Source organism: Cuculus canorus, chromosome 25, assembly GCF_017976375.1.
Source record: "Cuculus canorus isolate bCucCan1 chromosome 25, bCucCan1.pri, whole genome shotgun sequence".
Classification (NCBI taxonomy): Eukaryota; Metazoa; Chordata; class Aves; order Cuculiformes; family Cuculidae; genus Cuculus; species Cuculus canorus.
This window is the reverse complement of record NC_071425.1, coordinates 7,431,004-7,457,869: the sequence shown is the minus strand read 5'-3', so window position 1 is coordinate 7,457,869 and position 26,866 is coordinate 7,431,004. Positions and strand designations below refer to the sequence as shown.

Below are 26,866 nucleotides of genomic sequence, written 5' to 3'. Positions count from 1 at the left end.
AGGCCTTGGGAGTCTCTCTGCTTGGGAATTTTTCCGTCTTTTGCATGTGGCCATGCAAAGTGGCAAATGGCAAAGAGCAGATTGCCTAGAGGTGTTCACCCACTTCTTCTCTCCCCGTGTCCTTCCTCCTCAGGAAACTTCGAAGGCACCCAGTCTCTGTCAGATGAAGGAAGAAAGCCCTCTGCTGGGATTATTCACAACATCTCATTCCATAGCTCAATCACTCCTTCCCTCGTTTTTGGTGAAAACCAGTCCAATAAGGTGGACTGTAAACCTGAATGTGGAAAAAAGGAGAGAGTTATTGAGAAAAGACACAAGAGGGCCAATAACCCTAAGCTTTTCACTTCTTTCATGTCCATTGTGGCAAAAGGGCCTTGGTGAAGGACTTCGGTGTCACCTCCATCACTTCACTGCAGCCCAGTGTCACTTTCATTCCTACAGGCCCTGAATACACTCTTCTATAAGTCATTTTTGGGCCCTGGCAGAGGCTGCCCAGGGAGGTGGTTGAATCCCCATCCCTGGAGGTATTTAAAAGATGGGTAGATGAGGTGCTCAGGGACATGGTATAGTGAGAGATAGGAATGGTTGGACTCGATGATCCAAGTTGGGACTTTTCCAACCTGGTGATTGTATGATTCTGTGATTCTATGATCTGTGGAATCCTGAGAAGAGTCTGGGGCAGGGACAAGTGAGAGGCTAGAGAGGTTTTCCCCAGCTTTGTCAAAGGAGCACTTTTTTAACCCAGGAGCTGGTGGGATCAGGGCGATACTATTCCCTTTCCTAGGCAGTGCCCTCTGTGGCACTGCAAACTGAGATGACTTTCAGGGACCCCTTAAGGGCAGAGCTTGGAGCTCTCTGAAAATGCTGTGGAAAGTGTTATGGTGAATTCAGAGCTCACCCATCTCTATATTCCTAAAGCACCCAGGCTTTGGATAATCACTTGGTCCCCAAATGGAGGCTATCCCTTGGGACTGTGTAAAATGCCTGGTCCTGCCTGTCCAGCCGCTTACCCAACAAGACTTGGGACAAAACTCTCATGAGGACCATGTTGACAATTGGTGGAAGGAGGTTTGGCCCAGTCCTTTTAGGTATTGCCAGATGCTTGTTCTTTCCTCCTGCCACCCATCTACTCTGACCAGGCACCTTCACCAATATCTAGGGCAGACCCTGGTCTGCACGAGCCTGAAGGAAGGGCATGGTGAGAACTTGAGTGTGATGTTGGTTTCAGCAGAGTCTCCTCTTGCAGGGTCTGAGGGGATGGGGAGGGTGATCAGGGTCACAGGTAGGCAGGACGCTGACTCTTTACCCGGTTCTACACAGCAGAGCATTGGCAAAGCACTGCCAGCAGTGTGGAGGCTGCAGGAGAACAGGATGACAGCCCTGTCTACAGAGCCATCGCCCGCCACCTTGGCATTGATATCTCTGCAGAAGGTCGTGCAGCCCAAAAACGCAGAGGAATTGTCGTCATTATCCATGGGGCACCCCTCACAGGTATGTGAGCTACAGCCCTTGGCTGCAAGGAGGGAGAGGAATTGGGTGGACCATGGCACTTTGTTGATGAGTCCAAGTGAAGTAGACCACTAGGCTCTCATTCCCCAAAACAGGATGGTCCCTGTTGTCTTGTGGGACCACACTGCCTATGGTCCCAAGGAGGTGGTTGAGTCCCCATCCCTGGAGGTATTTAAAAGATGGGTAGACAAGGTGCTCAGGGACATAGTTTAGTAGCAGATAGGGACAGTTGGACTCGATGATCCAAGAGGTCTTTTCCAACCTGGTGATTCTATGATTCTGTCATTCTATGTTGCCTTGTGGGAGCTGTTTCTTACCCCTCCTGACCCCCAACCATGCCCAGATGTTGCCTTGGACAGCGCCGACCAACACAGGCTGGAGAATAGTCAGAGTAGTGGTGGGACGAGGCTCAAAACCTGGCCCAGAGTTGAGGTCACCACAAGGGACAAAGTCCTCAGCTGAACACGAGGTGGAGACGACCCACTTGGCTTTAGAGTTCAAAATTTGTAGCCATGTTCAAGCTCCCTCCCTCATGGCCTTCCCTACAGGGGCACTTCTGGCTGTCCTTGAGAATTTGAAATCCCATATGGGGGTTTTTCAGAGCCTGTTTTGAAAACATCTCATGTACAAGTGTCACCAAACAGTCATCCTCTCTCTTTCTTTCTCAAGGAAAGACCTCAGCAGCGACAGCCCTTTCCAAGTACTATGGCGCTGCCTGCTTGTCCATTGACGCCGTGGTGAAAGAAGCCATGTCAGACAGGAGAAGCTTGGCAGGGCTCCGTGCACGGGAGCTGTGCATGGCGGCTGCCTTGGAGCAGAGCTACAAGGAGACAGAGAATGCCGGTAAGGAAAGACGCTGGACCCAGAGCAGTGCTTTGGAAACCTACCAGGCCCATCAACTTTTGCTTGTTCCAGAGAAGTCTGACTACCCTTGGGTCTCTTAGGGAGCATGGGTGCAGCATGTAGAAATGCAAAGCCCTTTCATAAAGCATCTCTGGTTATTGGAAAGCAGCCTCTGTTTGAAGGGCTCGGGCAGGGGTACGATTCCTGCCCTGCACATCTTGGCACATGTTCCTTTTTCTAGGAGTGATGAAACACACCTGTATCTATCTCAGAGGCTTTAATATTTCCTGAAAGCTGAATCCACCTTGCTCCTCACGGTTATCCAGCAGAACTGCTGCCCATTTTGATGGGAAAAGACCCTCTCAAGTAGCTCATTGAGTGCCAGATGGCTGACTTTGAGTGTGGCTTCACAAACATGAGATGAAGGGAAGAATGAACTCTCTGGGGACTGCAGATGAGCTCTTTTCTCCAGAGATTTTTCCTGTACATGCTATCAGGTCACACAGCTAGTGCATGTTTTGTGATTCTCCATGCGAGACCAGAGACTTATAGGAAACTTCACTGGCAGCTGGTACCCTGGTCTGTGCAGGGTGAGGCCAGACCTTGGCTCTGGTGGGAGAAGTTTTGCATCGCTCAGCTTTGAACCCGGTTGTGTTGGCAGCTGGTGGAGTGGAAGAAGGGTCTGGGGCCTGAGTGGGGTTATCCCGCATGGAGGATTTGGCACCAGCAGAGATGGCTGATAGAGCTGGGGCAGGGCTGCCTGTTATGGTCTTTGTGTGAGAAAGCAGGATGGGTGCAAGGTATGGAAACTGATGGTCCTGGAGGACAAATCCTTGGTTTGATCCACAAGAGAGCTACCATGCAAATGGTGTCACTGGCACGCACGTTTGTTAGGAGGGACATGGGGCTGTGCATTGAAAGCTCTGTGGCTTTAAAACAGCAGCTGATGGTGTGCTTTACTGTGCCACTAAGAGAAGCAAGTGCAGCTGGGGGATGCGTGCTGCATCCCTGTCAAAGCACAGGGTTGTGCCCAATGGGGAGAAAGGTGCCTGCTTGCTCCCCAAAGCACAGGACCATCGAGCTCAGCTGAGCCATCTGTCCCCTCCGCAGGTGAAAGTGCAGATGTCTCCACCCGCCGCAAGTCCACTGTAGGGAGCAAGCGCAGCATGCAGGTGAGCCAGTCCGGCTTCAAACGGAAAGAGAGCCTGCGGCCAACCAGACCCCGAGTCCAGGTGAGCACTGCAGCAGGCAAGAGGAAGAGAGATGGGCACACATCCCACTCTTAGAAACAGCATAAAATAGATACAGCAGGCTCCCAGGGAAGCCCAGTTATCTCTGGTTAATGCACAAGACCTTTCTGTTGCCTTTGAGAACCATAGAATCACAGAATGGTTTGGGTTGGAAGGGACAGTTAAAGGTCATCAGGTCCATCCGCTGCAGTGAGCAGGGACATCTCAATCAGGTTGCTCAGAGCCCCATACAATCTGACCTTGAGTGATTCCAGGGATGGGGCGTCTACCACCTCTCTGGGCAACCCGTTCCAGTGTTTCACCACCCTCAGCATAAATAAAAAGTCTTTTCTGGTCTGAATCTCCTCTCCTTGAGGAGATTCAGCCCTTCTCTTGTTTCTACAGCCCTTACAAAAAGTGAAGGGACTGCTTACAGTGGAGACTCCGTGTCACCCAGATCCTGGTGCAGGGCTGTATCGTGCAGAGAGCCAGCTGAGCAGGCTGGGGATGGGGTGGGGTGGGAACCAAACCACTTGCTCCAGCAGAACTCTACTGGGTCTTGCAGTTTGTCGTCACAGTGTAGTCTTGGCTAATGTGGCTGCAGGATGCTGCACCGGGAGCTTACAAGCTTGTCTGTGATGGCCAAGAGACGTGACCCCCGCCCAGGGCTGTCCCCTGATGCTGCTGGCCTGCAGTTCTGGTCTGATCTCCCACTAGTGAGAGAACCCAGCTCTAAACCCAGCAATTAGAATTGTTGAGGGGCTTCCAAAGTATTTTATTTCTTTTGTGGTGTTCAATATTGTAGGGGTCTCAGTCCATCTTTCCACTTCTCTGCATTCCTGCACCACGACGGCTGAGCATCAGTGGAAGCACAGCAGGAGAGACGGGCTTTATGAGCTGTGTGCTGCCTGAGGACTTGCTGGTGGCCATCCTCTCTGAAAGGCTGAAGGTACGTGGGCTGGGGGCCAGTAATACATTCCTGCTACCTTCGAGACAGTCAGCAAGGTGCCTATCTTCTTTGGAGAGAAAAGGATCTACATCTACTGTTGGAAAAGTCCTGAGCTGTGTGCAGGGATCCTTGGGTGAAGCTGTATTGGGAGCGTAGAATCACAGAATCATAGAATAGTTTGGGGTGGAAGGGACCTTAAAGATTGTCTAGTTCCAACCCCCCTGCCATGGGCAGGGACATCCCACTAAAGCAAGCTGCTCAAGGCCCATCCAACCTGGCCTTGAACACCTCCAGGGATGGGGCAGCCACAGCTTCCCTGGGCAACCTGGGCCACTGTCTCACCACTCTCATGGGGAAGAAATACTTCCTAATGTCCAGCCTAACTCTGCCCCTCTCCAGTTTATACCCATTCCCCCTCATCTTATCCCCACAAGCCTTTGTGAACAGACCCTCTCCAGCTTTCTTGTAGCCCCTTCAGGTCCTGGAAGGTCTCTATAAGGTCTCCTCTGAGCCTTCTCTTCTCTAGGCTGAACAAGCCCAACTCTCTCAGCCTGCCCTCGTTTGGGAGGTGCTCCAGCCCTCTGATCATCTTTGTAGCCTCCTCTGGACCCATTCCAGCAGCTCCATATCCTTTTTCTGTTGAGAATTCCAGAACTGGATACAGGACTCCAGATGAGGTCTCCCAAGAGTGGAACAGGGGCAGAATCCCCTCCCTCGCCCTGTTGGCCACGCTTCTTTGGATGCCGCCCAGGACACAGTTGGCCTTCTGGGCTGTGAGCGCACACTGCCGGCTCGTGTCGAGCTTCTCATCGACCAGCACCCCCAAATCCTTCTCTGCAGGGCTGCTCTCAATCACATAGTCCCCCATGGTGTACTGAAAACGGGGATTGCCCCGACCCAGGTTTAGGGCCTTGCCCTTGGCATTGTTGAACCTCACAAGGTTCTCACAGCCCCACTTCTCCAGGCTGTCCAGGTCCCTCTGGATGATATCCCATCCTTCCGGTGTGGCAACTGAACCACTCAGCTTGCTGTCATCACCAAGGGAAAGAGCAAAGCTGATGCACTTGGAGCAACGATGGCTGATGTCCTTTGACATTTGGATTTGCTGACCAGCTGCGATGTGATAGCTGACTTACTCTTTCCATTTGACTTTATCCTCAGCTGAGTGACTGCTACCAGGGAGTGGTGTTTGACAGCCTCGAGACACTCTTTGCACGCAACATGGCATCTGCTCTCCTCTGCCTGCTTAAAGCTGTCGGAAATCGACCTCATATCTATTTTGTGAACCTGTCCCAGGATTATGCTTCTTGGAAAGCCAGGGAGACAGCGATGAAAGAGCAGAAAGGTGAGGCTCTTCACTGCCTTGCCTCTCAATTATTCTCTCTCAAGCCCTCAAGCTTTCCCATGTGTATTTCTGTTTCCAGCAGAGCTTGCAGGAAATGTTTTTATTAATTCTTCAACCTTCGACATCAGTGTAGGCAGCACTCGGCTCATGATTGCTTACAGCTGAGGCTGTAAGGCTGACCTTACTCTCTAGCATTAGAGCTTGGGCAAGCCATATGGCTCATTAATTAACCACCAGCCAGCTGTCCACAACATTGGTGCATGTGAGCCAGGCAAGGACAGGAGCTCGCTGACTGGTGAAAGTTTGGGGAATGATTTGAATTTGGCTATGAGCTCCCCAGTATCTCCTGATAGGATGATGGGCTGGGTCAGGGCAGAGCTGTGAATCCTCACAGCCTGTAGTCACTAACAGTTTCTCCTCTGGTCTGTGCTGAAGAACGGGAGCAGGAAGAAGCTACCAGGAGGGAGAAAGAACGTCTCTGGAAGGTGAACGAGGAAGAATATGACGCCCTCACTGAGGAGGAGAAAACTCAGCTTAATAACAACATACGACAAGTTCAACGTGAGAGGAAAAAGAGGTCTGTAAGCCTTCCAAGGGTAAATCACCAAGACAGTATCCCTGAAGGGTTTCCCTGCTCCAGAGACCTTGGTTGAGCTCAGAGAGGTTACAGAGCAACAAGGCCACAAGTGTCTATGACAAGTGGCACAAAGATGGCTGGTTCCACCTCCATGGTTCCCAGCAGAGGAAGGATGAGAACATCTTCCCTCTGTTTTAGTGGCAAGCCCTCTGATTTAGACACTGGCTGCGGGGAGCTGGGCTCTGTGCTGGCCTTGCCACTGTGCTTCTGAGTGTCTCTAAGTTAGTGGATTGTCACCTGCAACCCCTTCTTCACCAAACCAGATGGACTGTGGTGTCAGTAGGTATGAGGTGCAGCGGTGCTAGCTTGGTTTAGATACCAGTCCTGCCATAGGTGAAGTCTTCCCAGAGTTTTCCTTACTGACACCAGCCATAAAAGCTGATGTCTCTTAGGCTCCCCTTCAGCTACACCAGCAGGTGAGCCTGGGAGAAGCTCTGGTCCAGCGAAGAAGCCCAGTTAAGGAGGATGGATAGGACAAGTGTGAAACTGGGATGGGGACCTGCTTAGAGCAAGTGTGTGTTTCAGCACTTCTTTCAGCCCCGGCTGAAATTTTTTGCCCTTGGATGAGATCACTAGGGCTGCTTTAAACTATGATTTCCAGGACAGTGAGCACAAGATTCTCACTTGGTTTTTCAGAGCCTGTTTTGCAGGAGGGCATTTACTGCAGCCTTTGTTTTCCCATCGATGTGATTATTCTCACTAAGGAGCAGACCCTGCAGGGAGAAGAAGGGCTGGAAAAGCCAAGTATTGGTGCAGGGATAAGTAGGGGTTAGTGATGTGCAAGCTGATTTGTGCTGGGAACTCAGAGAGGGCTTCAGGCATCGGTGCAGAGAGAAGGTGGAGCCATCTTCAGTGGTGTGTTGGAGATGTGCAGGTGGACCTTCTTCGAGAAGTCACACAATTGAGACCTGATGACAGCAAGGCTTAGAATTGGCTGGCCCTGGAGGTCCCCTCTCACCTTTCCTCAATGAGGGTGTTGCCAATCTCCCCAGGTTGAGGGAAGTCCATAGAGAGATGGTCTAAGAGTTCTGCCTGGCCTTAGGGTCAATAGTGAAGTGCAGGACCAGCTGGGATTGCAGCGAGCCCAGATGGTGACTCTTGGGGATATTTCCTGTTTGGCTTTCTCAAGGGAGATAGAGCAACTGGCTCAAGAGCTCAAGGAAAAGCAGCAGCAGGAGCTCAAAGGCTTGGAGGAAGAGCTGAGCACATCCTCTAAGGCGGAGAAGAAGCGACTTGGAAAAGACAAAAATACTGCTTTGAGGAGTGAAAGCCAGCCTGGAGAGAAGCAGGTGGGTGATCAGAAGAGCCCTGGGGATCTTTCCACTGAGCTGTACCATACCCTGAGAAGCCAGCAGCCCCAGTGCTGGGGACGAGTACCTGGCCATGAGTAACATATAGGACCATCCTGGGAAACAACAGCTTGAGTTGGATCATGCCGCTGCTTCACCAGGAGTGTTTTCTCATGGATTTGTGGGAGCTGCTCTTCTAGAATCATGCTGCCTTTGAGTCATAGCTTCCCCTAATTCCATGTATCCACTGTGAAGCCCTACACAGTTTTAGTCCAGCATTTCTCTCGGCTCTGCACATGACTTAAGATCTCTGAACCATGACCCATCTGGGATGTGGTGCCTTCTACATGTTTGGCAGGAGATCCCACCAGGCCTTAGATATTCTTACCAAGTAGACTTCTCAAACAGTCAGCCCACCACAGGAATGCTCAGCATACCAGAAAAGAGCCCAGAGAACTGCAGAGGAGTAAGGAGGTGTCTGAAGTTCCCTGTTTGGGTTGGGAAATTGTTCTGTTTCTCAGCTGGTTTGCAGGACTCCTCATCAATCTGACATTGGGGAGTGTGGTTTCAGGTAAGCTACACTGGCTACCAGCTGTGTGCTGAACTGGGAGTTGTAGAGCAATGAGCACAGGTCTCGAACAAGGCCGAGGCTGCTATTGCAGACCTTGTTACTGTCCTACAGCATTTGCGTTGATGCTTTGAAATGCTCACTGCTTTTTTCTGCTTCTCCTGCCCAGAACATGAACTCACCCACCAGCATCGTGTCCCCCGGCATCCAGCCTAGTGTCAACGAATGGGTAAAAAAGAAGGGATCTGTAAAGGAGGACCCAAGCTGTGTTTCAAGTGACAAGGAAGTTACAAAGCAGCGGGGCAAGGTTCCCCTGATCGCTGCCTGCCCGGCAGTGGGTGTGGAACCTGCAGACCCAGGACTGTGGGAAACTGAAAATGAGGCCTTGAGTGACAGCGAGAAGAACTTGGCCCTGAGGTTTAAGATCTACGAGGCATCGCAGAAGGGCATTGCACATATTTTGTCATCCTGGGACAGAGCTCAGGGTATCCTGCTGTCCCCTCTGAGGCACGCAGAAGACCATCTCAAACAGTTATACATCTCCAGGAGCTGGATGGATAGAAAAAAGGCAAGGCCAGAGAAGGTGTGCGGAGAGAAAAGGCACCAGGACAAGAAGTGGCTGGGAAAACTGAGGACTCTTAAGGAGTCCAAGTTATCTGTTCTGAAAGAGGAAATTATGGAAGAGTCATCCATAGGCCAAGATGGCAGAGTGCCCTGCGTGGAGATGCAGGTGCTGAATACAGAAGATGTGACTAGGAAGATCCTAGAGAGTGGCAAGTTGCCAGCTGCAGAGCAGGTAAAGCCCTGTGAGGGTCAGATGCTGAGCTTGCCATGGTCTTCACCCTGGTGTGTCCTACCAGATGATGGCAGCACAGGCCACTAATTATATTCCACAATGATTCCACAGCAGCCAGGTGGCTGGGGAGGTTCTCAGCAACCCTCATACAGTGGGAAAGAGGGAGTGCTTTCTGTAGAAGCATCCTGGGTTTTCAGTTTCCCAGTCTGGAAATCATGAAAAATGGTCCCAAGGACGGGGCAGATCATGGTCATTGTTTCCTTCAGATGAGCCACTCAAGGGAGGGGTTTCTCTCTAGGTCCCACCTGTAGGTCCTAGCACTGCTCTAGAGCTGCCAGCCCCATTGGACACTAAAAAAGCACTGTACTCTATATGAAAAAAAAAATGCCAAAAGCTCAGTGCCTTTAACGAGTGTGAGGATGAAGGGGACGGGAGTATAAACAGGGTTTTCTCTTATGCTTTAGATCCTGGATGAACTGGGTCTGGGTCCCTCAGGGCCTCCTGTTCCCGCTACTGCTTTTTACTCTGTGGTCCATTACCCAGAGAAGCGGATGGCCCCTGCAGCAGAAGCCGTCAAGCACTTCTTCTTTGTTGCATCAGAAGAGGCCACTGTGGAAGGCAAAAAGAAGCGTACCTCAAGTCACTCGCGTTTGCTCACAGTGAAGGTACAAGAGATGAGGCTGTATGGGGAACACAGTGGTGAGGAGGGTGGAGAAGGATCGCTGTGGATGGGCAGTGAAAATGTGACAGGGTCCTGTGTCTGCAGGCATCCCTTTTGACTGTCCAAAAGAGACAGCTCTGCTTGAGACACAAGTTCTGTAAGGTGAGAGAAAGGGTCACCTAAAGCCCGCAACATCCCTTGAGGAGAGGGTCCTCAGTGAAGAGAGGGTCCTGGATGAGGAGGTGTTGTGGGCAAAACAAAGTCCAATAAGGAAGATCAAATCCCTGGGTGGATGTGAAACCAGTAGAGGCAGGTTATGTATTTATTCTCTCTTGTATTGGTTAAGAGAGACACAGCTTTCTTTCCAGAATGAGGATGTCTCAGAGCAGGTCTCACCTCTTCCTTTTCTCTCTCCCCTTGGTGTGAAGAAGTCAGAGGAGCTGGCCACCCTGACCAGGGGCAGGTTGAAGGAGCAGAAAGCTTTGCACGGCCCGAAGACTTCCAGGAACAGACTGAGCCCCAGCCAGGGCAGGATCCACTATCGTGGATCCACAAGTTCCCTCAAGGTGAAGAAAAGTGGTGTGCACATGGTCCCATGCTCAGAGAGACCTGCCAGGTGGATTGTACCTGCCCATGGTGAAGTGGAACTGAAGGTCCGCTTCAGCTCCACAGAGCCAGGTCAGTTTGATCAAATGCTACATTTTGAAATCGTGGGGACAAAGCATCGGTACGAGCTGCAGTGCAGGGGCACCTGCCTACCTGTATCCCACCATCAGCCAGGACCCACAGTAAAGCTGGCTCTTCCCCTGCGGAAACATTCTTAGAAGCTGGAGGCCACGATGTTTTTAAAGGACCTTGAACGGCAAGATAAGAGAGAGTTGGACATAGGAATGAGAAGAATTAGCAGCACACACAGAGTAGAAGAAAGAAAACAAGGCTAAAGAAAATGCAAGCTATGATGATCATGTAGAAGAGCATGTAAATATGCACAGAGTCAGTCAAACAATTGTTTAGAATAGGCACGCGGACATTAGTAATGAACCAATAATATTGTAAGCTTGAGCGCATGAACAGTCAAGAAAACCTATTATAAGTTTAGCCTTCTGGTTAATAAAGGTTCTTCGATTTGCACTCTGAATCCGTTATCTTCAATCTCCTCATTCTTTCTGAACTCAGAGCCAATACTGCCTCTTGTACCCCAGTGAACTTCTGACTTGGACTGAGAGTGCTGCCTGAGCTGCCCAGCATCCCTTCCCATGCTAGGAGCTGGGAACCAATACTGCTCTCTCCAGCACCAAGAAGGAATATGGCTTTCTGACCAGGTTTTCTACTTGGAGCATCTCACAGCTCCTCATTCCCTATTTTTTCTGCCCCGGGTGATTTTTTAAAGGATTTTGAGCTCTACAGGTAGACTGTACGAGCAGTTACTCTGCTGATGCTTTGTAAGCCATTAATTAGTCATTGTAGCTGCTGACATTTTTCTGGTTTTGACTTTGCTCTTCTTTTGTTTGTTTCATATCGGAAGCACAGTTCTTGTCACCATGGGAGCTCAGGAGAGCTGGTGGCATTTGGACCTCTCAAGGAAATTAAATTCAAAGAGTTTAAAAAGCAAAAGAGGATCTTTAGCCAGGCTGCTGAATGGTCTGGGGTGGGGAGGGGAGGGGGGGGGGGGTGTCTGTTTGCTTTTTTAACCCCTGAACTCCAAATTCTTATTCACAGCTGAGAGAAAGGACATTTGTTAAATTTAGCATTCCTCTTGGGAATTGATCCTTTCTATTTCCTTCCCCAAAACTTTGACCTCACCCATGAAATACAGGGCAGTCTCATGACCTTTTTTGAAAGAGGTACAGAATCACAGAATCACAGAATCACAGAATCACAAGGTTGGAAAGGACCCATTGGATCATCGAGTCCAACCATTCCTAACACTCCCTAAACCATGTCCCTAAGTACTTCATCCACCCGTTCCTTAAACACCTCCAGGGAAGGCGACTCGACCACCTCCCTGGGCAGCCTGTTCCAGTACCCAATGACTCTTACTGTGAAGAATTTTTTTCTGATATCCAACCTGAACCTCCCCTGACGGAGCTTCAGGCCATTCCCTCTAGTCCTGTCCCCTGTCACTCGGGAGAAGAGGCCAGCTCCCTCCTCTCCACAACCTCCTTTCAGGTAGTTGTAGAGAGTAATAAGGTCTCCCCTCAGCCTCCTCTTCTCCAGGCTAAACAACCCCAGCTCTCTCAGCCGCTCCTCATAAGACTTCTTCTCCAGCCCCTTCACCAGCTTCGTTGCTCTTCTCTGGACACGCTCCAGAGCCTCAACATCCTTCTTGTGGTGAGGGGCCCAGAACTGAACACAGTACTCGAGATGCGGTCTCACCAGTGCCGAGTACAGAGGGAGAATAACCTCCCTGGACCTGCTGGTGACCCCATTTCTGATACAAGCCAAGATTCCATTGGCCTTCTTGGCCACCTGGGCACACTGCTGGCTCATGTTCAGTCGGCTGTCAACCAGCACCCCCAGGTCCTTCTCTTCCGTTCAGCTCTCCAGCCATTCTTCCCCCAGTCTGTAGCGCTGCATAGGGTTGTTGTGCCCCAAGTGCAGGACCCGGCATTTGGCCTTGTTAAACCTCATCCCATTGGTCTCAGCCCAGCGGTCCAGCCTGTTCAGATCCCTTTGCAGAGCCTCCCTACCCTCCAGCAGATCGACACTTCCTCCCAGCTTAGTGTCATCTGCAAACTTGCTAAGGGTGCACTCGATGCCTTCATCCAGGTCATTGATAAAGACATTGAACAGAGCTGGACCCAGTACTGAGCCCTGAGGAACTCCACTTGTGACTGGCCTCCAGCTGGAGTTAACTCCATTGACCACCACTCTCTGGGCCCGGCCATCCAACCAGTTTTCAACCCAGGAGAGTGTGCGCCTGTCCAGGCCAGAGGCTGACAGTTTCTGAAGCAGAATGCTGTGAGAAACTGTGTCAAAGGCTTTACTGAAGTCCAAGAAGACTACATCCACAGCCTTTCCCCCATCCAGTAGTTGAGTGATTTTGTCATAGAAGGTGATCAGGTTAGTTTGGCAAGATCTGCCTTTTGTAAACCCATGTTGACTGGGCCTGATCAGCCGGTTCTCTTGCGTGTGCTTCATGATAGCACTCAAGATTACCTGTTCCATGACTTTCCCTGGCACTGAGGTGAGACTGACAGGCCTGTAGTTCCCCGGATCCTCTCTGCAACCCTTCTTGTATATGGGCACAACATCAGCCAGCCTCCAGTCTAGTGGAACTTCCCCAGTCAGCCAGGACCTCTGGAAGATGATGGATAGGGGTTTGGAAAGGACATCCGCCAGTTCCTTCAATACTCTTGGGTGGATCCCATCCGGCCCCATAGACTTGTGGGCGTCTTTTCAAAAGTATTTTTTTATGCCCTGCAGGGAAGGAAACTAAACAATAGAGAGGTAAAGAAGACATGTGCCTGCCATACTTTAGTTTTTCCAAGCGCCTTTGAATTTGTTTTTTGCAAAACACTTGTTAAGTGGCTTGTGCATCATCACGCTTCTGGGCTGGAGGCACCAAGTGAAGGGGTGTGCATTAAATTAATGCAAGGATGAACACACACATGCAACATCCTCCTGAAAAGGATCCTTGTTCTTAGCCTTGGTTTCACAACACAGCCTCCTACAGACGAGACATGGGGCTTTCCATGTGTGATAAAGGCAACAGTCTGCAGCCTTTTCCCCTTTCATGGACAGGTACCAGGTGCAGCACTGTCCCAACAACTGTGAGAAGATAACCATCCTCAATGTCACATCCTGGGAAGAAGAAGTACAGTTCTTCTTTGACCATGATCGCAAAATGGAAACATTTCATTTAGACCCTTCCAGCATGAGGCTGAAACCTAAGGAGAAGCAGGTAGGAGAAGACGGGCAGGAACCTGCAGAAAAGTCATTCTTCCTGCTCATTGAATGCTCTTCTCTATTTCTTTTTGCAGGGATGGAGCTAGGAGCTAAGCATTTGGGCGTACCCCACTTCAGCTGGGCTTGTGGAAGACGACCTCATGTGCTAGGTTAAAGATAACCCCAAGCCAGTGGTCTTCTGCCTGTGCTGCTAGGAGCTGTGGGTGGAGCTGGAGGTCAGCCCCACAAAGGTGCACTTCAACAGGTGCCACTTTACACCACAGGTCAGTCATCCTGCGGCTGTTCTTCTGGGCAGCAGCACTGTCAGTGAGGTCCCCTTCAGCTTCTCTTAGAATCATAGAATCACCAGGTTGGAAAAGACCTCTTGGATCATCAAGTCCAACCGTTACCTATCTGCCACTAAACCATGTCCCTGAGCACCTCATCTACCCATCTTTTAAACCACTTCAGGGATGGTGAATACACCCCCTCCTTGGGCAGACACTACCAGGGCCCAATGACCCCTTCTGTGAAAATTTTTTTCCCTGATATCCAGTCTGAACCTGCCCTGGTGGAGCTTGAGGTCATTCCTTCTTGTCCTGTCCCCTGTCTGCTGGGAGAAGAGGCCAACACTCACCTCTCTACAACCCCCGTTCAGGCAGTTACAGAGAGCAATAAGGTCTCCCCTCAGCCTCCTCTTCTCCAGGCTAAACAAGCCCAGGTCCCTCAGCCGCTCTTCGTAAGACTTGTTCTCCAGCCCCTTCACGAGCTTTGTTGCTCTCCTCTGGACACGCTCCAGAGCCTCAACATCCTTCTTCTAGCGAGGGGCCCCAAACTGAACACAGGATTCAAGGCCTCACCGGTGCCGAGTCCAGGGGCAGAATCATCTCCCTGGCCCTCCTGTCCACACCATTTCTGTTCTCCCCTTTCAGAGCCATGTAGGGCAACAGTGACCGATGCAGGAGCAGAGCCTTTGAGATCAGGACAGGTCTTGGCAGACTGCTCTTCAGAGCTGACGCTTGGAGCCTGCCAGGGGCTGCGTGGGGCTTCTCCTGTGGCCAGCCTGAGTCTGACATCTGGTTTGGGTTGAGGGGAGTCAAGCCCCAGATTCCCTGCCCAGAGGGAGGGAGGGAGGGAGGGAAGGAGGTAAGATACTGTAGTAACAAAACATTCCTGCCCAGCTCCTCTCTCTTTCACACAACACGATTCTACCAATAACGAAACACTTTCTCAGACTGTTATGTATTACCCTCTGTCCCCTATTTTCCCAAATTACATTCTGTTTACAATGATAACACACAATCACCAATATCAGCAGTAGTCTCATTGTCAACAGATTCTCTTCCGTTTGTGAAAATCCATCAATGTTCACGCTGATCTTCATATCCATACCAGGCTTTGTGTGTAGTGTCCTCTCTCTTTTCTGCCAAAGGCACTGTCTTTGGCTTTCTTTGTCCCCTTCTCTCCTGCTTAAGGAGTCTTAAATTGCACAGAAGCAGCTTCTTCATGCAGCATTTGGGGATGAAAGCTCCAAAGACCAACTGCTTATGCTAACGCTTGCTTTTTGTTATGAGGGCAAGTGAACCCTGGAACAAGTTTGTCCAGAGAGGTAGTGGAGTCTCCATCTGTGGAGATTGCCAAAACCCACTGGACACAATCCTGGGCAATCTGCTCTAGGTGACCCTGCCCAAACAGGGGCTTGGACTAGATCATTTCGGTAGGTCTTTTCCAAGTTCAACCATTCTGTGATTCGTGTCAGCCACAGACTACTTGGCCTGTCCTCTCCTCCTGGGTGGTCCTCTTGGAACAGAGGAGGCCATCTCTCGCATCAAGGTCTGCTATGGCACGTGTCTCCACCTCTCAACACCTACTGGGTTGCAGCCAATAGCGGAGCTAAAAGTCCTTATCCGCAAACACAGAGGCCAACCCAGTCATGCCCTTGAGCGTAGTAGGAGGCGCTTGGCCAGTCTCAGTCCTTTCCCCTGGCTGTCAATTCAGCAATTCGCCTGCCTCGTGCTGTAACAAGTCCCTACCATGTCAAAGCCTAAGCAATTTGCATTAGCAGAACAACTACAACAGGGTGCAGGAGTGCGTTGAAGGTGATAGTGGTCATGGTTAATAAATAGATCTGGCCAGAGAGGATCTGCAAAATGAAATTCTACACTATCAAGTTATTTTCTCACCTAGCACTCAGTTGCAGGGACATTCTAACTTTAAAAAGAATAGAGTTACTTAGATGAAACTTAACTCTACTTTAGCTTAAGTCAAACGTTCCACTTCTGTAATAGTAAGACTTCTTATATCAAATCCCTCCTTGTCTTTTTGGACCTTTCTGTCCTGGTCTGAAGGTCCACACCGTCCTTCTTCTCACAGGATTACACGCAAGGCAGAGTAACACCAATGTTGTTTATCTACCCCTTTTCTAGAAACACCATCCTTTTCAAAGCTACGCATTTTAAACAACTTATTACCAAAAAAGATGATCCTTATTATGACGATGATTAACACTACAGTTTGCAACAAGGAAACAAGACAGCGATATTCCACTTATATGACTTAAAAATTTATCCTGCCAATTGTTTTGTGCATCCTCTCTAAGATCCCGAGCTTGTCAGGAAGCGGACTTGACTGAATTTGTTCTATCTGCTTATTAAGATCTTCTGTGACATTTGGGATACAGATGCCACAATAATCTGTGTCCAATTTCAGATATCCACAGACTCCGTGCTCTCGGCCACCAATAACTCTAAACCCAGGTGGTGTTGCAACACTGCCTTCGCGTTTCCAACAGCTGCAGGCATTAACATTTCTTGTACAGGTGACAAACCCATACTGATAGGGTTTGGGGTTATACTACCATACAAGGAATGGTCTCCATTTAGCTACTGGCTCGTTAACATGGGTGATTTATACAGAAAATCATAGCCTCTGATAATAGATACGCTGGAAGCACACGTATCCGAGTCATTAGATGCAGTCTGATTATAATGTTTATATATTTGCATGTAGTCCTAAAACATCCTTTCTCTGGCGTTAAAGCAAACATCGCTCATCTTAAGGGCATCATCTCGGTATAAGAATCCCAGCCCCCTTTCCAAAATTTGGGCTTCCAAATCTACCAATTGCCCTTTCCCATCAGACACTCCAGGGAGTCCAGGGAGCCGAGCACGGACCCGTTTGTGTTTACCCCCAGGGCCACAACGGGGTAAACCTTTTCGATGCGAGCCTCAGCCACGGTCAGGGTGTGGGTGATGCATTGAGGACCTGGTTGGGGTGAAGCTTATGGGCCTCCACCAGGCTTGGAGCTGCTGCTCCTTCTCCGTGACTGCATCCCACACAATCTTTCAGGAGGATGCCGTTGTCACTGTCTCTCGGGATACCTGCGAGGACACTGCACCAACATCGGCCTGGATGCAACTGAGAGCATGAGAGACATTTTGTTCGATGCCCAGCACTGGCAAGAGCACCTGGTAGTCTTTTCCACCTAGGAGTTAATGATTGTGAGTGCCAGGCCCTGATCTACACCTGATCCCCAGGCTGGACCAGATGTGCTGGTGTATCAAGCTCTAGGGATTTGTGACCCGTCACAAATTTCTGCAGATCCTGGAGACTCTTTCCTAAAGATATCAAATAGTTATTAATGTCCACATTCCCTTTCAGAGTGATATCTCCTGGGACTTCAGGTTTTTTGATAAAACTGTATTGTCTTTCCCTTTGGCTATTACTTCAGCCAGTTCAGGAGGGCCTTTTGGCTTTTAACCCCGAACTGTGGCCCCATCATCAAGGCTGGTGGATGGAAACCCTTTATCTCCATGAATGGTGGTGACTGAGGTGGATAGCCTCCTTCTCACTCGTTTTTTCTCTCTTTTGCTGAGATGTGAAGGGGGAGGGGGATGAGACCAGGCTAGTTGGGAGTGAGCCTGGAAGTGGGACTCCAGTGACTGAGAGATGGTGTGCTGGAGAGGACCGTCAGTACATCAGCTCAGAGCAAGTGGGAGCGACTACACGTGGGGACAGGAAGGATGAAGCTGGCACTGCAGCATTAGTTATTCTAAGGACCAGTCAATTAGGAATGGACTCTATTCCCTTTACGAGGGCTGAAGGTTTGTCAGCCCAGCTGAAGTGCATTTACACCAATGCACACAGCATGGGCAATGAGAAGGAGGAGTTGGAAGCTGTTGTAGGGCAAGGTGACTACGATGTCATTGCCATCACAGAAACGTGGTGGGATGACTTGTATAACTGGAGTGCAGCCATCGGGGGGTATAAATACTTCAGGGAGGACGGGAAGGGTAGGAGAGGAGGCAGGGTAGCCCTCTATGTTAGAGAGTGCTTTGATACCCTTGAGCTGGATTATGGTGAGGAAGGGACTGAGTGCCTGTGCGTTAAAATCAGAGGAGCCCACAAGAAGGCAGGCATTGTGATGGGAGTCTGCTACAGACCACCCAGCCAAGAGGTGGCAGCTGATGAGCTCTTCTATAAACAGCTGGGATAGTGTCTAGATCGCTACTTTTTGTCCTTGTTGGAGATTTCAATCTTCCTGACGTCTGCTGGAAGTGCAATACAGCAGAAAGGAAACAGTCTAGGAGGTTCCTGGAGTGTGTGGAAGACAACTTCCTCACGCAACTGGTGAGTGAGCTGACAAGGGAGGATGCCCTCCTGGACCTGCTGTTTGTGACCAGAGAAGGCCTTGTGGGGAATGTGATGATTGGAGGACGCCTGGGACAAAGCGATCATGGGATGATAGGGTTTTCAGTTCTAGGTGAGATGAAGAAGGGGATTTAACAGTCATGTTAAACTTCCAGAGGGCAGACTTCGGAGTGTTCAGAAGGCTGGTTGGCAAAGTCCCATGGGAGACAGTCCTTAAGGGCAAGGGAGCCCACGAGGGTTGGGCGCTCTTCAAAAATGAAATCCTAGCAGCTCAAGAGTTCATGTTCCGGAAAAGGAGCCCGGCGGGGGAAAAAGCCAGCTTGGTTGAGTAGGGAGATCTTCAGAGATATCAAAAGAAGAGGAATATCTATGAGCTTTGGAAGAAAGGACAGGCGTCTTGGGTGGAATACAAGGAGGAAGAGAGATCGTGCAGGGACAAAATCAGGAGGGCTAAGGCCCAACTAGAAATTAAACTGGCTAAGTCTGTGAAAGAAAATAAAAAATCTTTCTACAATTACATTAACAAGAAAAGGAGGACTAGGGAGAATATTCAGTCCCTATTGCATACAGAAGTAGCAACAGTGACAGGGGATGGGGACAAGGATGAGGTACTTAATGCCTTCTTTGCCTCAGTCTTTAATAGCAAGGAAAGTTGTTCCCCCTGTGTACAAACCCAGGAGTCAAAGGAGCAGAATGAGGCTCCCATGATCCAAGAGGAGGCGGTTAGAGACTTGCTTGCCCAGCTAGACACCCACAGGTCTATGGGGCCGGAGGGGATCCACCCAAGAGTATTGAAGGAGCTGGCGGATGTCCTTTCCAAATCCCTTTCCATCATCTTCCAGCAGTCCTGGCTGACTGGGGAAGTTCCACTAGACTGGAGGCTGGCTGATGTTGTGCCCGTCTACAAGAAGAGTTGCAGGGAGGATCCAGGGAACTACAGGCCTGTCAGTCTGACCTCAGTGCCAGGGAAAGTCATGGAACAGGTGATCTTGAGTGCTATCATGAAGCACATGCAAGAGAACTGGCTGATCATGCCCAGTCAACACGGGCTCACAAAAGGCAGGTCTTGCCAAACTAACCTGATCGCCTTCTATGACAAAGTGACTCGACTACTGGATGAGCGAAAGGCTGAGGATGTAGTCTTCTTGGACTTCAAGAAAGTCTTTGACACAGTTTCTCACAGCATTCTGCTTCAGAAACTGTCAGCCTCTGGCCTGGACAGGCGCACAATCTCCTGGGTTGAAAATTGGTTGGATGGCCCAGAGAGTGGTGGTCAATGGAGTCAACTCCAGCTGGAGGACAGTCACAAGTGGGGTTCCCCAGGGCTCAGTACTGGGTCCAGCCCTGTTCAGTGTCTTTATCAATGACCTGGATGAAGGCATTGAGTGCACACTCAGCAAGTTTGCAGATGGCACTAAGCTGGGAGGAAGTGTGGATCTGATGGAGGGTAGGGATGCTCTGCAAAGGAACCTGAACAGGCTGGACTGCTGGGCCGAGACCAATGGGATGAGGTTAAACAAGGCCAAATGCCGGGTCCTGCACTTGGGGACGCAACAACCCTGTGCAGTACTACAGATTAGGAGAAGTCTGGCTAGAAAGCTGCCTAGAGGAGAAGGACCTGGGGGTGTTGGTTGACAGCCGACTGAACGTGAGCCAGCAGTGTGCCCAGGTGGCCAAGAAGGCCAATGGCATCTTGGCTTGGATCAGAAAAGGTATGACCAGCAGGTCCAGTCTGGTTATTCTCCCTCTGTACTCGGCACTGGTGAGACCGCACCTTGAGTACTGTGTTCAGTTCTGAGCCCCTCACCTGAACAAGGATGAGGCTCTGGAGCGTGTCCAGAGAAGAGCAACAAAGCTGGTGAAGGGGCTGGAGAACAAGTCTTATGAGGAGCAGCTGAGAGAGCTGGGGTTGTTTAGCCTGGAGAAGAGGAGGCTGAGGGGAGACCTTATTGCTCTCTACAACTACCTGAAAGGAGGTTATGGAGAGGAGGGAGCTGGCCTTTTCTCCCAAGTGACAGGGGCAGGACAAAAGGGAATGGCCTCAAGCTCCACCAGGAGAGGTTCAGACTTGACATCAGGAAAAAATTTTCACGGAAAGAGTCATTGGGCACTGGAACAGGCTGCCCAGGGAGGGGGTTGAGTCACCTTCCCTGGAGGTGTTTAAGGCATGTGTGAATGTCGTACTGAGAGGCATGGTTTCGGGATTGTTAGGAATGGTTGGACTCGATCCAGTGTATCCTTTCCAACCTAGTGATTCTATGATTCTATGATACATAGATTTCTTTTCACAAATCTTATTAAGACGTTTGTTTTGAGGATCACCTCTGAGTCTTTGTTGTTAAATCCATGGTGTAAACCTGATAAGGAATGGGATGACCAGGCGCCAGTTTAGTCAGGTGGGATTTGATACGGATGCTGATGTGCAGTGGCCATCAGACCTCCCCCGGCCATTGGACAAGGCTGCGCAGTTTGAAAGTGCGATGGCAGCGTGCGCCCCTCAGTGCAGAGCACAGCAGGGCGGGAGGGGGGCGGCCATGGTGCTGCTGCTGCTGCCGCTGCTGCCGCTGCTGCTGATGCTGGTGCTGGTGCTGCCCCTAGACCACACGCCCGACACCGATAAGCCAGGAGCGCAGCTGCCCGGTGGCCCCTGGGCACCCATTGGCTGCCCCCGCGCACCTCAAGCCTTGATTGGCTGCGCCCTCACACGCCCCACGCGTGCCCTGCGGGGTCACCCTTCCCCCAGCCCTGTTTCCCCCCTCCTTCCTCCCTCTCCCCATCCCTCAGCTCCCCCTCATCCCTCTCATCCCCCTAACATCTTCCTATTTCCCCCCGTTCCCTTTGGGCTCTCTCAGCCCTGGCCATCCTTTATTCCACTCTTCCCCCATCACCCTCTTCTCCCCTCTCATTCTCCTCATACCCCCCTGTGTTCTTTTTCATTCCCTTTTTCCCCTCTATCCCCCTTTTCTGCCCCTCGTCTCCCTTTCTGCCCTGTCATCCCCGTTCCTGGCCCCCCTTTCTACCCCCTCGACCCCGTTCTCCCCCTCTCGTCCCCTGTTCTCCCCCCTCATCCCCATTCTCCTCTCTCATCCCCCTTTCTCATCTCCCTCTCTCCTCTCATCCCCCTCTCCCCCTCTCTGCCCGCAGTGACCCTGTCCTGCTGCCGCCCGGACCAGTTCCAGGGCGAGCCCAGCGCTCCCGGCTTCCACCGGCAGTGGCTCTGCCATGGGCATCCCGACTGCACCAGTGGTGAGGACGAGCGTGGCTGTGGGATGGTGACCCCAGCAGAGACCGAGCCCGAGGACAGATGGGTGACCCCCGATGAGCCGGGCTTCAAGGACACCCAAGTGACCCCAAGGAGCCGAGCCCTGAGGGCACCCAGGTCACCCTGCTACTTAGCGGGGGCTGTGATCTGCCCGTCGCAGGTGCAGGTGTGGGGCTGCAGGTGGCTGGCAGGCATGGCGGGGCAGCGAAAGAGCCCAGCTGTTCTCAGGCAGATGAACCTCTGCCAGTCGAGGAAACTGCGCTCAGCCACAGCTCGCTTGGGCAGGGAAACACCTTGGGGTCAGCCCCACCGTGAACTTCCTCCCAGGCTCCTTCGGGAAGTGGCTTTGAAGTGCCTTCTTCCAGAACATGCCAATTCTGGCTGCTTCCTTCCCACAGCCAGTTGGACGCCTGGAGCCTCTTTCTGTCCCTTCTGAGCTCCTTTGATCATAGTATCATAGTAGTTTGGATTGGAAGGGACCTTAAAGATCATCTAGTTCCAATCCCTCTGCCTATGGGCAGGGACAATCCCACTGGCTCAGGCTGCCTAAGGCCCATCCAACCTGGCCTTGAACAACTCCAGGATGGGGCAGCCACAGCTTCCCTGGGCAACACTGGGCCAGGGCCTCAACACTCTCATGGTGAAGTAATTCTTCCTAATGTCCAGTCTAAATCTGCCCCTCTCCAGTTTATACCCATTACCCCTCGTCCTAATCCCCACAAGCCTTTATGAACAGGCACCTCTCCAGCTTTCTTGTAGCCCCTTCAGGTCCTGGAAGGTCGTTATAAGTTCTCCTCTGAAGCCTTCTCTTTCTCCAGGCTGAACAGGCCCAACTCTCACAGCCTGTCCTCAGTAGGGAAGGTGTTCCAGCCCTCCGATCATCTTTGTAGCCTCCTTTGGACTGTTTCCATCTCCTTCTTACGTTGAGGATTCCAGAACTGGATACAGTATTCCAGATGAGGTCTCCCAAGAGAGGAATAGAGGGGCAGAATCACTTCCTTCGCCCTGCTGGCCACGCTGCTTTTGATGCAGCCCAGGACACGGTTGCCTTCTGGGCTGCGAGCACACATTGCCGGCTCATGTTGAGCTTCTCATCGACCAGCACCCCAAGTCCTTCTCTGCAGGGCTGTTCTCAATCACATCATCCTCCATCGTGTACTGAAAATGGGGGTTGCCCTGACCCAGGTTTACGACCTTACACTTGGCCTTGTTGAACCTCATGAGGTTCTCCCAGCCTCACTTCTCCAGCCTGTCAAGGTCCCTCTGGATGACATCCTGTCCTTCCAGTGTGGCAACTATACCACTCAGCTTGCTGTCATCCACAAACTTGCTGAGGGTGCACTCAATCTCACTGCCAATATCATTGATAAAGATATAAAAGAGCACCGGTCCTAGTACAGACCCCACTTGTCATGGACTTTGAGCCATTGACTACTACTCTCTGAATGCGACCATCCAACTAGTTTCTTATCCACCTTACCATCCACCCATCAAATCCATATCTCTCCAATTTAGAGGGAAGGATGTTGTGGGGGACTATGTCAAAGGCTTTACAGAAGTCTAGATAGGTCACACCCGTCAGTTTACCCATGTCCACTGCTGCAGTTACCCCGTCATAGAAAACCACAAGTTGGTCAGACAGGACTTGCCCTGGTGAAGCCGCACTGCTGCCTCCTCTCCTTCGGCTTATGGTTGTTTCTCCTTTGAACACTGATGCCAATAAGGAAACACCTCTTATTAATCAGTTGTTTGTTTTGTGTGCAAGCATCTATCCTCCGAGGTAGTACAAGCAAAAGCCAACAGTTTCCAAACAGGGAATTCTTGGAGGAAAGGGAAATTGGAAGCACTGAGTTGTCTCCACCTCCCCTCTCTTTGGCCAATCTAAGCTGACAGAACCGAAAGGTCAGTGTGTTTGAATTCTGTTCCAGCCTAAAGCACACCGATGGTGGACTGCTGGTGTGCCAAGAAACTTGCAGAAGGATCCCACTCCTCTGGAGAAGAAGGTGGATGTTCCCAGACAACCTCAGGAGCCATGCCTACCTACAACTGCATCACAGAACTTGTCAAGGGAGGCTGAAAGGGTCGGGGTAGAGAGAGGTTCAAGGCAGGGTGGGGTGGGGAGGCGAGGGGAGGCTTCATTTGGAGAAAAACATTCACAGCCTTTAACAAGGTAAGTCTCTGAAGGCAAAATAATGCAGGTGTTCTTCCTGGGTGAACCACAGCCTGTGGGATCTCTCAGGAGGGCTCTCTCAGTTTCTGCAGTGGAGAGAAAAAGGATGGGCTTTGGAGCAGGGCTTCCCTGCTGCACGGTCAGAGGGACAGGGGCATGGCAGCTGCCTTCACCCAGGGATGTCTGGAGGGGCGTGCAGCTGAGGGTGCACTCAGGGGTGCCCTGGGCTGTCCTTGAGATCCGGGTCCCTGCCCACCAGGCTCTGAGTACGGGCAGGGACTCTGCTGTCTGCCCAGGGGCAGCTCAGCCTGCGCGGGGACCTCCCCATGCTGGTACAAAGAGAAGCTGTGGGGGCAAAAAGCAACTCCTGGAAGGAGAGAGTCTTTATGCTCTAAAGAGGGTCTTGGGTGAGTCAGAGCTGCTCACGTTCCCCATCATCCCAGGACATTTCTGAGTGGACATTTCAAGAGGAAAGGTCAAGGCAGGGATTACTGTTACAGATAAGGAGCTTTCCTGAATCTGTCATTTCGGTTTCCTGCTCTGGGGAATTGGGGGAGAAATGGGAAAAAAAAAGAGGCTCTCATTCTTGAACAAGAGACTGAGACTCCTGAGCTGTAATGGTGAGTGACCAGTAGGTCTGGTAGGAGCTCCTCCACTGCCTGTGGACAGCACCAGGATCACCTCTGCTGGACACAGCAGGGTTCTTCTGTCCTGCCGTGTTTAATCTGCAAACAGGAACCACACCCAGGCAGTGCCCTGCAAACAGGCAGGTTTGTGTAGGGGAGTCCCAACACAGTGTTGGGATGGGGTTTTATGAGCACTGACGGGGAAAAGACAGGGGGCAGGGAAACACCTCTCAGGGTGAGAATCTCCAGGCAGCTGGGATAGGATCAGGGAATTAGAGGAAATCTGAAACAAGAAAAGTGGGAGGACAGACTTGAGAAAACTCCATGGGATTCCCTCCAGTGCAGCCCCTTCCTCTGAGCAAGCCCCCTGACTCCTCTCCCACCCAGCAAAGCCTCTGCCCTCAGGGCTCTGGGCTCCAAGGCTGAACCCCCTCCTCTGCAGCCACAGCTCCAGTGCCCTCTCCAGAGCCCAGGGGCTGAGAGCAACTGCCCGGCAAGGTTGGTGTCTCGGAGGGGGCGAGCACAGCTGGGGAAGGGGAATGCTGTGGGCACACCCAAGTGCCTCTGCCCTGGCCTCTCACAGCCAGACCCTCACTCTTCTTCCCTGTTAATCCTCCCTGTCTCTGTTCTTGCTGTTCTCTCATTCTTGCTGCCAGGCTCTCTGGGGATGGGAGTTGCAGCTGCAGAGTCACCCACTGATTTGGTGGCTCCTTTCCTGCAGTTGTGTCCATGGGAACCCATGTCCCAGCTTTCCTGTAAGCTGTGGGGCTGAGGGCAATGCAGTCAGTGGGGCTGGGGGAAGGACCTGAATCTCCCTTCATCATATGCCATCATGAGAACACTTGACTCTCCTTGAGGTCTCCTTCAAGCTGGAGCTTTCCTCAACGATGAACAACCTGTCTATCAAATGTTTGTTTTTTCTTGAAAGCCGCATGGAGAAATGCAGAGATGCTACCAAAGAGAAACTGCTGCAGGGTTTGTGAACTGAGCCGTGTGTGTCCTGGTCTGAGAGTGGGGTGCTGAGACCTTAGGCAAGGGTAAGACATTGAGGGATGTGAGGTGGATCTCTCTGCTCTGAACACAGTGTTTTGAGCAGTGGGCAGGCAAATGAGAAATGGCTTTGATTTTGTTAAGAGAAATCTCCCCTAACTTGTCACTGTCTTTTTCTCCTTGTTTCAGTTCTTCAATATGTAGAGCCAGCAAATGTCCACACCAGTTCCATCACCCAGTTCCTCCTCTGGCATTCACAGACACACGGGAGCTGCAGCTCTTTGCACTTCTGGCTCTTCTGGGCTTCTACTGCTGCCCTCTTTGGCAATGGCCTCATCATCACCACCATTGCCTGTGACCACCATCTCCACACCCCCATGTACTTCTTCCTCCTCAACCTCTCCCTCCTTGGTCTGGATTGTATCCTACTACTATTGTTCCATGGCCATGGCCAATTCCCTCTGGAACCACCAAGGGTATCTCCTGTGCAGGATGTATTGCAGAATCCTTTCTATTTGTCTTTTTCATTACAACAGAATTTTGTATTCTCAAAATCATGTCCTATGACCGCAAACCCCTGCACTACGGGACCCTCCTGGGCAGCAGAGCTTGTGTCCACATGGCAGCAGCTGCCTGGGGCAGTTGTTTCCTCTATGCTCTGCTGCACGTGGCAAATACATTTTCGCTGTCCCTCTGTCAGGGCAATGCTCTGCAACCAGTTTTTCTGTGAAATCTCCCAGATCCTCAAGCTCTCCTGCTCACAACTTCCTACCTCAGAGAGGTTTTGGCTCTTGTGGTCAGTTCCTTAGTAGGATTTGCCCGTTTGGTTTTCACTGTGGTGTCCTATGTGCAGATCTTTCAGGCCGTGCTGAGGATCCCTCTGAGCAGGACGGCACGTGCCTCCCTCACCTGGCCGTGGTCTCCCTGTTTCTCAATATTGGCTTTTTTTGGCTACTGAAGTCCCCCTCCAATTCCTCCCTATCTCTGAATATGGTCATGTCATTTCTGTACTCGATGGTGCCTCAAGCAGTTAACTCTCTCATCTACAGCTTGGGGAACCAGGAGCTCAAGGATGCCATGTAGAAACTCTTGGCTGGACTTATAAGCATCACTGATCTGTCCACCTTCTTCTGCCTGTCACTCACAAAGAAATGCAGTGCAAGAAACATCCTTCTTTGGGAGCTGGTGTGGTTTGATTTGGTTTCCAGTTTTTCTTCATTATGATCATGTTTTCCAAAAAGAAATTGCCATTATTCCTCCTACTCCTGTGTCACTGTCTCCTTGTCTTGTGTGTTCCACGGACTGTGTAAACAAGGAGCCATGCTCTCTGTGTGCACAAAGAAAATAAAGGCCCTGCAGGCACCCATTTGTCCATGATCCTTCTCCAAGACTTTAGAGTGGCAGTGGCACCTCTAGAGGTGGAGAAGAAAAGACCCCCCAGCACAGCAGCAATG

At 51.1% G+C, this 26,866-nt stretch overlaps 1 protein-coding gene across 1 annotated transcript in view; it reads left to right on the top strand.

Annotated features, from left to right (window-relative positions):
- LOC104057256 (hydrocephalus-inducing protein homolog) overlaps positions 1–26,495 on the top strand; it is a 75,356-nt gene extending 48,861 nt beyond the window's left edge. Inside the window, exons 35-50 of the mRNA XM_054088060.1 lie at positions 134–316; positions 1,315–1,491; positions 2,179–2,379; positions 3,463–3,584; positions 4,387–4,530; positions 5,692–5,875; positions 6,311–6,452; positions 7,642–7,801; positions 8,539–9,165; positions 9,630–9,830; positions 10,255–10,553; positions 13,571–13,730; positions 13,930–14,041; positions 21,509–21,925; positions 25,602–25,832; positions 26,266–26,495. Coding sequence (XP_053944035.1) covers positions 134–316; positions 1,315–1,491; positions 2,179–2,379; positions 3,463–3,584; positions 4,387–4,530; positions 5,692–5,875; positions 6,311–6,452; positions 7,642–7,801; positions 8,539–9,165; positions 9,630–9,830; positions 10,255–10,553; positions 13,571–13,730; positions 13,930–14,041; positions 21,509–21,925; positions 25,602–25,832; positions 26,266–26,495 — 3,590 coding nt within the window. The remainder of the gene's footprint in view (positions 1–133; positions 317–1,314; positions 1,492–2,178; positions 2,380–3,462; positions 3,585–4,386; positions 4,531–5,691; positions 5,876–6,310; positions 6,453–7,641; positions 7,802–8,538; positions 9,166–9,629; positions 9,831–10,254; positions 10,554–13,570; positions 13,731–13,929; positions 14,042–21,508; positions 21,926–25,601; positions 25,833–26,265) is intronic.
- The last annotated feature ends 371 nt before the right edge of the window (positions 26,496–26,866 follow it).